This window comes from Pelophylax lessonae (genome assembly GCF_965119305.1).
Source record: "Pelophylax lessonae genome assembly, chromosome: 5".
NCBI classification, from domain to species: Eukaryota; Metazoa; Chordata; class Amphibia; order Anura; family Ranidae; genus Pelophylax; species Pelophylax lessonae.
Genome location: NC_138772.1, coordinates 501,282,341 through 501,297,063, shown reverse-complemented (window position 1 = coordinate 501,297,063; position 14,723 = coordinate 501,282,341). Strand labels below are relative to the sequence as shown.

The window sequence follows — 14,723 nt, the reverse complement described above, 5'->3', positions numbered from 1 at the left end:
AAAAGTAACTTAACTATTCCGTTTTAGGAACACATAATACCCACAGTTCTGCAATTAAAGCCCATAAAATGTTACCTCCGGAATCCACTGCAGACCTGAGGTAGTAATGCTCCTGAGATACACGGGAAATAAACTAATTAAAATATGCTAAATATATTCAAGTGATTAAAATGCTCAGATATCTCAGGAGTACAGCTTAGAAGTCTTTACCGTTATTTGTAGATAATGAAATGTTATCAGGAAAAAAACATGACATTAACCAAACTCTAATGCTTTCCATTACAGCTGTTATTTTTGCATACAGTATCATTATCTTGGTGAAAGTGGCACTAACGTCAAGCAAAGATTACCTGTTGCCGATTAGGAAGAGTTGGTTTAGTGACTCTGCACAGATGGCTAAGGGCTCAGAATAACGGCCCAGGGAAACATCTTGTTTTACAGGGAGCCAAGCGGACAAATTGAGGAAAAGTTTCACAATATGGTTTCAGATTTAAATATTTAACAGTAACAAGTTTCTCATGTCAGAGAACAGTTGAAGACATTGCAGAAATAGTTTTTACATTTCAAATTAATTCTAGCATTGTGAGTAATCTGATAACACTTTTGCCGACTGCTGCATTGATGCTGTGTAGACATGGGGCTCTCCTAACTTAGTGCCTGAACATTATAGATATTCCAACATGAATGAACCCAAATGGAATTCAAACTTAATAACTAGGGTTGTATGTATGTAGGGCAGGTGCTTGTAGACACAAAAACTTATGGGCCTTAAAGAGGATCTGTAATGTTGAAATGGACCCTCAAAAAAGTATACACCAGCGCTTTAAAAAATCTGTCCAGATATAAAAACAAAGTCCTTAAAATGATGTTTACACTTTAAACTTTCACCATATTTTTAGACCTTTCATACAAATGGGTCAAATAAAGTGTTATGAAATAGACATTGATGTGCTTCTTATCTTCACTTCATCTCCTTTTCCTCTTCCTAAAATCATCATTGCGTTCAGTAGGAAATCCATAAATAAACAAAAAAGGTATAGAGTGAAGTAAATTCTAATACTCAGAACCACACCAAAATATAATGTTCTCACATTTAAATTAAAAATACGTGCCTGAAACCCCAAAGAAGCAAGCAGAGGGCAATGGTTTGCCCACCAGTATTGCCAGCAGTAGAGTTGAGCGAACACTTGGGTTCGGCAGGTACGGCCGAACTTGAAAAAAAAGTCCGGGTTCGTGACCCGAACTTAACCCGAACTTTACCCCGATCCCGAACCCCATTGAAGTCAATGGTAACCGAACTTTTGAGCACTAAAATGGCTCTAAAAAAACATGGAAAGGGCTAGAGAGCTGCAAATAGCGGCAAAATCTTCTTAAGAGCATGGCAAGTGCTCTGCAAACAAATGTGGATAGGATATTATTTTCCCCTTAAATTGGTGCTTTTTGAATAGCAGATTAGAACAGCAGTGTCTTAACACTGTATGTCACAGTAAAATATGAAGGAAAAAACATTTTTTTTTTTTTTATTTAATCCAGATTAAGCAGACACATATGCACTGAGCTTGCATTACATGGCCGCTGCACGCCGCACGCCGCCAACCTAACAGACTGATAAAAGTTTTTTTTTCCCTCCCCCTCACTGGGCTCAGGTCAGGGCAAAAAGATTGTGCACTGCACCCCCACACAATAAAATCGATGTAGATCGCTGTCTGATTAAAGAAGATTCTTCCTATTCTTTCCCTGAAAGCAATCTCCAGCCTGCCCCTACAATAATCTCCTATCTCTCCCTCAGCAGCAGCAGGAACCTCTCCCTTTAGTAGTTAGAGCAGAGTGACGTGCGGCGCTACATGACCCCAGCTTATATAGAGGCTGGGTCACATATGCTGCACTGGCCAATCACAGCCATGCCATTAGTAGGCATGGCTGTGGTGGCTTCTAAGGGCACACTAGTTAAACGCTTGTTGATTGGCTGTCCTGCAGCTGTTGAAACCGCGCCATTAAAACCGCACCAAAACATGAAATAAATTACCGAACAACGGACTGTATCCCGAACATACAGTAAAATGTTCGGGTCCGTGTCAGGGTACTGAACACCCAAAAGTCCGGTACGATCCCGAACAATACAGTCCGTGTTCATTCAACCCTAGCCAGCACTCTCCCTGCAGCTGAACTTTTCCCCATTATTGACTTACCATGCCTTGTTCTACATAGTGTCCTTGTGTGGAGGCAGCCATCTCAGTAGAGAAAGAGCTTTGCTTCCTCATATATACCCTTCTGATGACTGGTGATCTGATGACTAATGGCAGACTAATCGAGCAGCAACAGGATCCACAAAATGAATGAATCAGTTAGAGCTTTCCACTGGGAGTTCCAGAGGGTGGGAGAGGCACTGGAGAAGTCTTGGAGACAGGGTTGGGAGGAGGTGACAAGGGAGACAGAGAAAAAGAGGTCTTGAGAGGATTGAAGAGAATGGTTTGGTTGGCACTTAGAGATGAGGTTGGACATGTAGCTGGGAATGGCTTTGTGGATGGCTTTGTAGGTTGTTTGGTAGTAATTTGAATTTTATTATTTGGATCACCAGAAGCCAATGGAGGGGTTGGCAGAGAGCGGTAGCAGACACCAAATGATTGGAAAGGTGAAGGGGTTGGGCAGAAGCATTCATGGTGAACTTAAGGTAGAACACCCTTTGTAAAAGAAGGCGAACGATGAGGGAGTTGAAATAGACAAGGCGAGAGATAACCAGGGAGTAAATTAGTAGCTTTGTGATGTCATTGGTTAGGAAGGGGCATATTTTGGAAATGTTACAGAGGTAGAGGTGGCAACATTGGGACAGTAGCTGAAATGAGAGTTCAGAGTCCAGAATTAAACCTACAATCCTGGAATGTGATTAGGGACTGATAGTTGTGCCATTGATCTCCACAGAGAAGTCAGGGGAAGGAGCACAGGGGGAGGAAACATTATGAGCTCAGATTTGGATAGATTGAGTTTGAGAAAGTGTTGTGACATCCAGACAGATTGGGCCAGATAAACTAAGATCAGCGGCTTTTGAAAGTAAATTGTCACTTATCAAAGAAACTGAAATGTTGCAGCACATATAGTTTATTTGGTGAATAGTAGAGTGCATATCTGGCTTGCACCATCATCCTCTTAGCACACTACTGCATACCTTTATTTGGCTATATATTGGGAAACCATTTTGTGTAACATGTGCAGATTGCAAGACTTTTTGTGCAAAAACGTACTTTTGAGATTGTTTTTTTTTAATTGCCACACTAGTTGCATGCTTTATTTCAAATCCTTCATATTGAACTATTATTTGGTGGATCCGATGAGCCAACTATTTGACATACCAACAATAGTTACTCTGGCCCATTGGGTTATCCACTCCACAAAGCAAAAATCTCTGTCTGTTGTACTGAAATGACAGAAAAGTGGATTTTATGACATTTGCTCATCACTAGCTGTGCCAGTTGGACGATACTGGGACATCTCTTGGTTACGTCTCGCCACTGGAGTCCTTGCGGGATAAAAGAAAAAGAGTTTGTCATTGAACTTAAAACTTCAACTAAAATATGAGTTTTTGATGGAGTTGGCCTTTAATGTTCTTCAGTTTTATAAAAGAGTTTCATTGTGCTTACCTGGAATTCTTTGCTGTTAAATAACCCTCCATGCTTCTCTATAGATCACATCACAACACTTTAAAAGTACCCAGCTGTATTGTATTCTTTAAATTTAAAGCCTTGCTGTTCAGCCATTGTCAGATCCTATTATATTCTTTGCAGATTACGGGACCAAGCAATAACTGTCAAATACGACTATATATACATTTTATTTTGTTTTCTATGTTTTTCTATTTTAGTGCCCTGTGGAGGAATTTTAACAAAGCGCAAGGGAACTATTTTATCTCCCGGCTACCCTGAGCCATATGACAACAATTTGAACTGTATATGGAAAATCACTGTGCCGGAGGGAGCAGGCATTCAAGTAAGATCACAAAATATTATGTAACGTATGTCACATTCGCTCTTTTGTGATGACAGGAAAACAATTTATTAACACCAGTAAAGTGATATCTGTCACTACCTACTTGGTATTTATTTTTTATTTTTTTTAATGTGCCACCAAGTGGGCAGTGACTACACACTAATAGTCATGAATGCAAATTAGGAATATGCTTTAAAACCAACGTATACCAAACCTGTAACTAAAGTGTACGTAAGTGTAAGTATGCTTCCATACATGTAATGATTGAAATCAATTTAGGTAAGAGCAATCATATATAAATGATTAGATATCAATAAAAATATTGAGTAAGGCAATGCATCTGATATTGTTCTGCACATTCCCATGATCTAAACATATCTTTAAAAATAAAATCTATTAGCTATAAGTGGAAACGATCTATTGATTTCTATATTTTAAATACATTTGAATTACGATTGATTCTCCAACACATTTTCTTTTTTTTTTTTTTCAACTTTTGTTGCACAAATGTCAGAAACAGTTGTGCAAACTGAAATGTTTCTGGTTTCAAATGCATTAACCCCTGTATCATCCGCTCCATCTAGTGGCCAAAATGTGGTATATTTTCTCACTAAGGCATTTCAGAAAACTATACCTCATGTTGGCCACTAGATGGAGCTAATAATACAGAAGTTAATCTTTTCGAGAACATACAGTGAAATTTGGTTCAGCTTGCGTAAATGTTTCTGACAGTTGTGAAACAAATGTTTTATAAATAGGCCTGATTAAGATATGTGTTCATTCCATCAGAAACAATCATCACAATTTTGCTGTGGCCAATCAGTTTGGCAGAGGTAACATTGTTTGAGAGCTCAATTTAAATGATTTGATGGATGATTCTCTGATTTGCATTTTTTTTTCAATTTGATCCATTTGGTTGCATTAAGTAATTGATTTATTATAATTTTGATAAATGTGTGGCCTATATTGTTTACTCCCATTTGGTTTGCTAAATATGCCCTTGGAAGTGTTTTGATATGTGCAAAATGCCTGTTGATCCTGCTAGAAATCCAGTACTACTAGTACTAGTTCAAACAGTGTGTTAGGACTATAAAGCATCCCTATAACTTTATTATAAAGATTAGAGGGGAGGTGGGCTATAGTCCTAATACACTTGCTGTCTTATGCTGAAAATATTGCTTGTCCATATATACAGTAGGGTGAGTGAGCGGTGCCACCCAAGAAAGGAAGTGTGTTTCTAGAAGGATCAGCAGCTAAGAATAAAGGAAAGTAAAGCCTGAATTAAAAAAAACAAATGCAGCCACTACATCTAAGGACTGATAAGCTAAAATATGTTAATTTTGGGTCTTGGATTTATAACCCCAATTCCAAAAAAGTTGGGATGCTGTGTAAAATCTGTATAAAATTAGAATGCAACGATTTGCAAATCCTTAACCGGTTGCCGACCGCCGCACGACTATATACTGCGGCGGTCAGCCCCGGCCAGGCAGAGTGACGTATGGATACGTCACTCGCCTGTCACTGACTTGAGAGCCAATTGCGGGCGGGCGCGCGCCCGCCGAGGCACGCGCCCGCCGCGGCTCGTTCACTGACAAGTCAGTGCGTGTGACCGGCGGACCCGATGTCCGCCGGTCACACTACGATCGCTCCGGTGAAGGGAGAAAGGCGGAGCGGCTTATGTAAACAAGCCGCCCGTCATTCTCCCTGGTGTAAAAATGAAGATCAGACGGTTCTACTATGTAGGACCGTTGATCTTTGTTTTTACACCAATAGCCATGTCCCTATACAGTTAGAATCACGCCCCTAGGACACACTTAACCCCTCCCTCTCCAATAAAGTTAACCCCTTCCCTGCCAGTGTCATTTTTGCAGTAACAGTGCATATGTATAGCACTGATTACTGCAGTAATGTCACTGGTAACCCCAAAAGTGTCAAAAATGTCAGTCAAGGGTCCGATCTGTCCGCCGCAATGTCGCAGTACCGAAAAAAAATCGCAGATCGCCGCCATTACGCGTTAAAAAAAAAACACCAAAAATGACAAAAATCTTTCCCTTTGTTAGTAAACGCGATAACTTTTGCGCAAAACAATCAAAATACGCTTTTTGCGATTTTTTTTACCAAACATATGTAGCATAAAACAAATTGGCTGAAAATGTTAAAAAATTTTGATTTTACATTTTTTTTGGGGGGAATTTCATATAAAAAAATGTGAAAAATATTGTTATTTTTGCAAAATTGACGCTCTTTTTTTGTTTATAGCGCATGATCAAAAAATCGCACAGGTGATCAAATACCACCAAAAGAAAGCTTTGTTTGTGGGAAAAAAAGGACGTCAAATTCGTTTAGGTACAACGTCGCATGACCGCGCAATTGTCCGTCACGCAGTAAAAAATCGCAAAAAACCCCCTGGTCTTTTAGCAGCCAAATCCTCCGGGGCTTAAGTGGTTAAACCCATATTTTATTCACAATAGAAAATAGAAAGCATATCAAATATTTAAACTGAGAAAATGTACCATTTTAAGGAAAGGTGGTGCCAAATATTTTCAAATGGTGAAAGGTCTGGACAGCAGGCAGACCAGTTAAGCAGCCAGGACTCTTCTCCTACAAAATCAGGCTGTTGTCATAGATGCAGTATGCAGTTTAGCATTGCCCTGACGAAATATGCAAGGCCTTCCCTGAAAAATATGTCATCTAGGTGGGAGCATATGCTGCAATAAAACCTTTCAGCATTGATGGTGCATTCTGTCCCAACTTTTTTGGAATTTGGTTTGTAGATACATTTTAAGTAGAATATTAAAACCTTGCCCTCTAAGGTAAAAGCAGGCACAGGTAGATGCATACACACATCTTCACTCATCTTTGCCCCAGGGGCCTCAAAATACAGGGTCCTAAATACATTCAGGCCACTCCCAGCTTTTAGGCTGGGGTTCTGATCATCCATTCTGCTTCCACCCCCACATCCCTTAGCAGAATATTTAAGTCCCGGTTCACATTAGTGCGATCGCGGAGATCGCATGTAATTCGGAGCGCACTGCTCCTAAATTACATGCGATCTCATGTGCGGTGCGAATTTCAGCCATACACTTTGTATGGCTGAATTCGCACCGCATCTGCACTAAACTCGCACATGAGGCTTTTTTTATCCGCAGCAGAATCGGAATCGTATAGTGGTTCACACTAGTGTGATCCGATTCTGTGCGAACTTGCAGATCGCACTGCGATCGCAACTGGGGGTGTCGTTAACTTTTAATTGACACCCCCTGCATATCGCATATGGCAGTGTGAACTGCCAGAGGTGCGAATGCGATGCGGGATCACGCTGCATATTCGCAGCGTTCCCGCATCGCACAAATGTGAACCGGCACTAAAACGTTTTAAACCTATTGAAAGTTGTATACGCTTTAGAAGGAGAGGCATGCTGGAGTTAACATTTTCATATTGGGGTCCTAGGTTGCATCTCTTGGTGTATGCATTCATCAGCTTAACAGTTGTTAATGTTAAATCCTAAATTAACTCTCATTTTGAATTTGCAAAGCACACCCCAGGTGCATAAACACAAAAGGTCTGAAAAGTCTTAAATTTTTTTTTTCTTTAGAAAGCAGCCTGAGTAGTTGTCTCTTACCAGTATGTAGTAGAGAAAGACCCTTGCTCTTTGTAGAAGCGGTGGTAGAAGCAGACATCCAATATGTCCCCTAATGAGTCAGAGCTTGAAATCTTGAAGCAGAGCTCCACCCGAAATGGGAAGCTCTGCTTGCTTGCTTCCTCCCCACCCTCTGCTGCCACATTTGGCACCTTTGGGGGGAGCAGATACCTGTGTTTGACAGGTACTCGTCCCCACTTCTGGATGACCTCATCGCAACAAAGTCCCCCGGACCTTCGCCCCCCCCCCCTCCTTCTTCCCCCATTGCCAGGCCATTCTCAAAGCGAAGCACATTTTGTGAATGCGCAGTAGTGAACCGGTTGCGAAGCTGCAAGGCTTCACTGCCAGTTTTCCTTACAAGGAATGGTGGTGGCAGCACCCAAGAGTCAATTCTAAAATTGGCTGGGTGCCAACATCGCAGGACCCCTGGACAGGTGAGTGTCCTAATATTAAAAATCAGCAGCTAAAGTATTTGCAGCTGCTGACTTTTAATTTTTTGGTTAGAGGGGCTGGAGCTCTGCTTTAAATCAGCAGGGAGTATGAGCTTTGATGATTGCAGAGATATACATCTCCCTCAGCAGGTGACATGCTGGACTTCTGCAGACAGACCACTGCTTCCCCACTAAAAGCAATGGATCTTTTCTGCAGTATATGGACAGGAGACAGGCTTTTCTACTCAGGCAGTAACTAATTTCTAAAGAAAATGAACTGTGAGTCATCTTTTTCTCTGGATGCAGCTGGAGTGTATTTAACTGACATAGGGTCCTTTCACACGGCCGCTCCGTGTGTCCGCAAATCATCCAATCCGTTTGCAGATGATTTGCGGACATAATGTAAGTGAATGGCACTGTGGGTGTCAGCGGAATACCATCCGCTGACACCCGATTTTCCTCCTGTCAGTTATGTTCCGTTTTTACGAATGGAACAGAACCCCATTTTTCCTTCCGTGCAAAAAACGGAAAGGAAGGAAAATCGGATGTCAGCGGTGTCATCCGCTGACATCCGCAGTGCCATATACTTACATTATGTCCGCATATCATCCGCAAACGGATGGGATGATATGCGGGCACACGGAGCGGATGACAGAAATGTCATCCGCTCCGTGGGAAAAAAAAAAAAAGTCCCGCAGCGGACCTTTCACACGGAGCGGCCGTGTGAAAGGAGCCATAAAGGAAAAGCTTAATTGGGGTTAAAAAACATTTCTGTTTTATTTATAGTTTTATCAAACTCTTGAAAAATCTTAATTTCGCGGGACTCATCTTGTCAGGGATTTATGTTTGTAAAAATATTCAGGTTAATCAAACATTAGCCCATATAATATTAAAGAATAAGTTCACTTTTTTGAAAAAAATAATAAATGCATATTTTTTGCTGGTAAAAAGAAGGTGCATTTATTTATTTATTTATTTATTTATTTTATTTTTGAGCCTGTAAAGCATTGCACCAGCAATTAGCAAATTGCTGGTGCCATGCAGGTCTCCACCAGATCTGCCAGTGCTTATGTGTGCCCGTACATCCTGTACGGACAAGCAGATACAATCAAGAAGAGAGAATGAACCACCACGGTGCACCACAGCGCACCGCAGTGCACCACAGCGCTGCGGTAGTTCATTGAAAAATACAAGACGACAGCTGCAAAGGCTGCCAGACCTTGTTGTTTTCCATTCACATGTGAATGAGTGGTGTGGCCAGGCAAGTTGAGCCACATTCGGGCACGGTGTGTTTAAATTGTGACAGCTGGGGGGGGGGGGGGGATCCCTGCTGTCAGACTGGGGATCAGGGAGGTGCAGTGACCGGTTCATTCATAACATGTTACACCCTGAGAATGGATGTAACATGTTATGAAAGGTGAACTTATCCTTTAATGAATGCACCTAGCCCCAACCACAAGTTTATTTAGGAACTAAAAACAGGTATTAACTTCCCGTTCTCAACATTCCACCCTGCTATCATATATCATGCACATGCTGGTTGTGAGAATATGAATACTGGTCTGTATGCCAGTCAGCATAGGGTAGATGTTTATTAAAAAAGAATAGCGCACACATGCAAAAGAAATGACTATCAAATATGGAGACAATCCATAAATAAAAATGGGGATTTAGTCCCACCATATGGCCATATCGTGCTCAAGCCCACCACTGCGTCAAAGTACCCCATGTATGACTGTATGCCAGTCAAAGTACCCCTGACTGTATGCCAGTCAGCATAGGGTAGATGTTACAGGTGGAAAAGCCTACCAAAACACTATTCTTGTGCTGAAGAGATGAAGGCTTTTCCATACTGTCTGTGCCTTGTGAGAAGCTGGTTCACTTCCCTTTAATCTTGTACAGTTGGAGAGGCTCATCCCCTGTTGAAAAAAAATGGCTTACTCTGTTTTCAATGCATACTATTAGCTTTTCACAGTGTGCATAGGAAGCTGCAGGAAGGCAGATAGAGCCAGCGTATTTATATGGCTGGAGGATGTCCAGCTCCATCTAGCCATTTCCTCACTGGCCTTACCCTCCATGGCCAGCCCCTTTCATTTATTATATTTCAACTCTTTCAATTATGGAGGTTCAGCATCACATGTTGACATTACCTGGGGTAGTCTGCATGCAAATGCAGCCTGCCTTAAAATATCCAATCTTCCAGACTTACATCCACACAGTGGTGTAGTGTGGGTGGGGACACAAGGGTAATTAAGGGTGGCAATAGAGGCTGAGGTCAAGGTTAAGTTCAGACCAAACTTTGGCTGTTCGGGTGTTAGGACGATCACCTAAATATTTACCCCTTCAGCGAGTGCCAAATGTCAGGTACTGCTATTATATATGAAAGTTTCCTGCTGTTACGCCCCTTTCACACTTGGAGTCCGTCGGTGGACTCCGTTTTTCTCAGCGGGGGATCGATCTGCCGATCCCCCGCTCAACAGGCGGATGACAGCTGTGTCTCTGCTCTTCTATATGGGGGAATTGGATGAGAACGGACCATCTTTCCGTTCCCATCTGATCCGATCCGCCAGATGGATGGAAAATAGGGTTTCCATCCGTCTGGATTTGACGGACAGGATCGGATCGGATGTCAGCGGACATGTCTCCGCTGACATCCGATGCCCCATGGAGATGCATGGGGCATCCGTTCGGATACGCCTGAAAAACTGACATGTGGATCTGAAGTTTTTAACAACTAGTGACATCACCTGCCTCATTCACTTACATGGCCGGGAATCCTTGGCCATGTAAGTGAATAGGGCCAGTGACCCTGAGAAAACAGTGAATTCCCAGCCTTGTAAGCAAAAGTGCAGGACCCTAATGATGTCATTGACTATATACTGTATAGTCATGTCCATATGTGGTCAATTACATCACTGAGGGACCCCCATCCCTGACCTTTGGTGCTGGAAACCAATGGTACATCCCTGCATGCACCCACCAAGGCATTTTGATATTTGTATAGCTCCCTCCAAGATTCAGCCTACTGCTTATATGAGGGCTGAGGGCCCTTGAAAGAAGTACAAATGCAAAATGCTGAGAAATTTTCAGGAAGATCTTACAGTACCTTGCTAGCTCCTCCCACCAGCCATAATCTGTCTTCCTTGCATAGAGAAACACACAGGCCTAGTGATGGCAATACTAGGACTAAAAAAAAAAGGGAATATATAACGAAAACAGGTTTTATTCAAAAACATCCAGCGATTAATATTAGCATGTTTATGAAATAGAAGGACCAGGGAAGGCAAAATGTATGCAGATCAAAGCTTTATCCTTTGTATATGATTGCAGTCATCATATAAAAGTCATCATATAAAAATAGGTATATGTATGTTACAACATAAAGAGGAATATTTCCAATATCTCAATGTTGTTTGTTTGTGAGTATATGTGCATGTTTTAAGTCTTTTTTCTAGCCCTCTTCTTCAGGAAGGTTCTGTCTCTCGCTCTATTCCCACAGGTGCAGGTTGTCAGTTTCGCTACAGAACATAACTGGGACTCGTTGGATTTTTATGATGGCAGTGACAACAATGCTCCAAGACTTGGCAGCTATTCAGGTGAGCAGCAACTGTGGCTTCCTGATTTTTGACCTATTTTAATAACACTGATAAAAATAGTTACGGTAAGTAAAATGAAAAATGGATCAGAATTTGTTTTTGTGATTCTTTTTATTATTATTTTGTGTTTGATTTACACTTTTTTCCATTATCTATATGAGCGATGGCAAAAAAAATCATAAAGGTTATTATTATTATTGGTATATAAAAGTGTTTGTTCAGAAAGTAGTGAGGTTCATAGAGGGTGACTAAGTAAAAATGGCCTAGGGGGCGCAGGACTGGGATCAGACCCTGCCTATACAAATAAGAGTTTGGACATATGAAAATAAGGATGCGGTTTCTTGATGCACGCAACAGCATAGTTCAGCCTATTTACTTTAATGAGCTGCCCTACATGCAACAAACATGCCAAAGTAGCTCCTACTACTTGGACAGTAAGGCCCCTTTCACACTTATGAAACCTAAAAGTCGTGTAATTTTACAGCGGAATTGCCGCAATTTTTTGCCGCAATTTTTTATCGATTTTGACTAGATTTGAACCAATACCTATGTCCAAGGCTGACCCAAGACATTGTGCTGCCTGGGTCCAAGAATAAAAAATGCTGCACCCCCCGCCCCCCCCAAAGAAAAATAATCACACCAACAAAAGGCCCCCACATCCATTATTTTATATAAATATATAACATTTAGAAAATATTATGTACAGTATACTGTTATCTTCCTCCATAACGCCCCACCGGACCGGTCCACCGAACACCCACTGTCTGTCCGCAGGCCTTCTGTCACTCCTGTGTCTGTTGTGCCCACCTCCCTAGAAGATCAGCCTGCCCTGGGTGAGATGGAGTGCGATGATGTCTGAGGCCATTGCGAAAACCACAATCACGTGATGGACGTTCCCCGGAGGAGACGCTCCGCCTCCTCATACTCATCATTTTGCACTACGGGCGACAGTATGAGATAGGGAATGCCACCCGTAACACACCACAAACTGATTACACACAAAACTGCTGTAAAAAAAAATCTAAATTTTCTGCTCCTCTCCAAGTTCTGCCTGGATCCAATGGACCCAGTGGGTCCCATGGTAGGGCCGGCCCTACCTATGTCTATGGACCTCAAAACGCATTAAAATCGTCCCAAAGTAGTGCAGGAACTACTTTGAAGTCATTGCAACTTGTCGACGTACAGATATGAACGGTACTCATTGGAAACCATGGAGTAGGACTTCTCATGCGACTTTGCAGTCCCAAGTCGCAGAACAAGTGTGAAAGGGGCCTTAGCCTCACTTTTTTTTTTACTGTGTGTTTTAGTGCATTTGGTGTTTGTTTTATTTTGCAACGAAACAGTTTGCTAGCTGCAGTTTGTGTGCCATTTTCATTCATAGAAGCTGTACTATAGCTTCCATGAATGAAAACCAATCTACGAATGGAAGAGATGGAACTTTGATTCATCTGCCCACCTTTCATTCACAGAGTGCTTTTTATTCATGCAAGCTGTTATAAATGAAGGAAGAGGATGGAATCTATCTATGAATGGAGGACTGGAAGAAGGAAAGGATTGCCTCCTCCATTCATAGATTATTTTTCATTCATGAAATCGATAGTACAGCTTCTATAAATAGAGGAAGGAGAAGAAAAGCGTGAGCACATTTATTTAGTGCATTTGACTGGTCCCTCAGCTCTATTAGCCTTCACAGCACCAGAAGATTATGGCTGCGGGGAATGAGAAGGGAGCAGAGGACAGAGGATTTCAACTATGACAGCTGGCACCAACACAATGGACACTACAGACACTATAGATGAAATCTAAATACTGCTTTGTTGATTTTTTTTTTTTTTTTAAAGCTTTACAGAAACTTTTACTTTGATGGAACTATTGTATTTTATGGTTCAGTCCAACCTGCAAATCCAAAAAAGAAATAGGAGGAAGATGGATGTCTCATTGGGGTTTATTTACTAAAGCTATAGAGGGCAAAATTAGTCACAATTCTGCAGAGAAACCAATCAGCTTCCAGGTTTTATTGCTAAAGCTTAATTAAACAAGCTGATATTAGAAGCTGATTGGTTTCTCTGCAGAATTGTGACTATAGCCCCGTACACACGTACCGATCGTCGGCCGAACGATCGGCCGTCTTTTGTCCAGGGCTGTCTTGTCTGTTGAAAACTGCAAAAGACTGCACACGAATTTTGTCGGCCAACAACAGCCGACTGCAGAAGTGATGTCATGTGATGGTTAACTTTCCTTGTCTTTTTTCTTTTCTGAGCATGCCCAGTCTTGCAAATCTGCTGTCTGTCGGCCGAAATCTGTACTGACTGGCGAACAATCGGCCGTTCTAGTGTTGGCCAACAAAAATTTTAATGCCTGCACGACAGATTCTCTTCGGCCAAAAATGCGCTGTCAGCTGTCGGAAGCATCATACTAACAAGCCTACAATCGGCCGATCGGTCATCGGCCGAATATTTACGGCCGACAATCGGTACGTGTGTACGGGCCTTTATTTTGCCCTCTCTTGCTTAAGTAAATAAACCCCATCGTGTCTTAAGGCATGAACTGTTCAAATTGCAGCTGGTTTCTGATGAACTGGCCAAAATTTGGTGGGGTGGCCCTGTTGACCGCTTGTGGCTGTCAGAATACAATAACACAGCAGGGGGATTTGATCATCTGCGCTGTTTAGCATTGTTCTGGAAATTTTATAGATAGGCAACTCCTATCCCCATATTGATTAGTGGTTCTAAATTATTACCTATTGCAGTAGGGACACAAAAGATACACTCAGCATCCAAATAACTCTTCTGTTTATTCGGTGCAAATGAAGATTTTTATACACATGATTACGTAGGTATCAAGTGAACCACTTCTGGACCGGGAGGTTTTACCCCCTTAATGACCAGGCCATTTTTTGTGATACGGCACTGTGTTACTTTAACTGACTTGCGCAGTCATGTGACGCTGCACCCAAATAAAGTTTATGTCCTTTTTTTCCCACAAACAGAGCTTTCTTTTGGTGGTATTTAATCGCCTCCGAGTTTTTTTTTTTTTTTTTTGCGCTATAAACAAAAAAAGAGTGACAATTTGTTG

The 14,723-nt window shown here is 41.7% G+C and overlaps 1 protein-coding gene across 1 annotated transcript in view; it reads left to right on the top strand.

Moving 5' to 3' along the window:
• The window catches only part of CSMD3 (CUB and Sushi multiple domains 3), a 1,619,578-nt gene that overhangs the window by 1,249,108 nt on the left and 355,747 nt on the right, over positions 1 to 14,723 (top strand). Inside the window, exons 36-37 of the mRNA XM_082258441.1 lie at positions 3,857 to 3,981; positions 11,552 to 11,648. Coding sequence (XP_082114567.1) covers positions 3,857 to 3,981; positions 11,552 to 11,648 — 222 coding nt within the window. The remainder of the gene's footprint in view (positions 1 to 3,856; positions 3,982 to 11,551; positions 11,649 to 14,723) is intronic.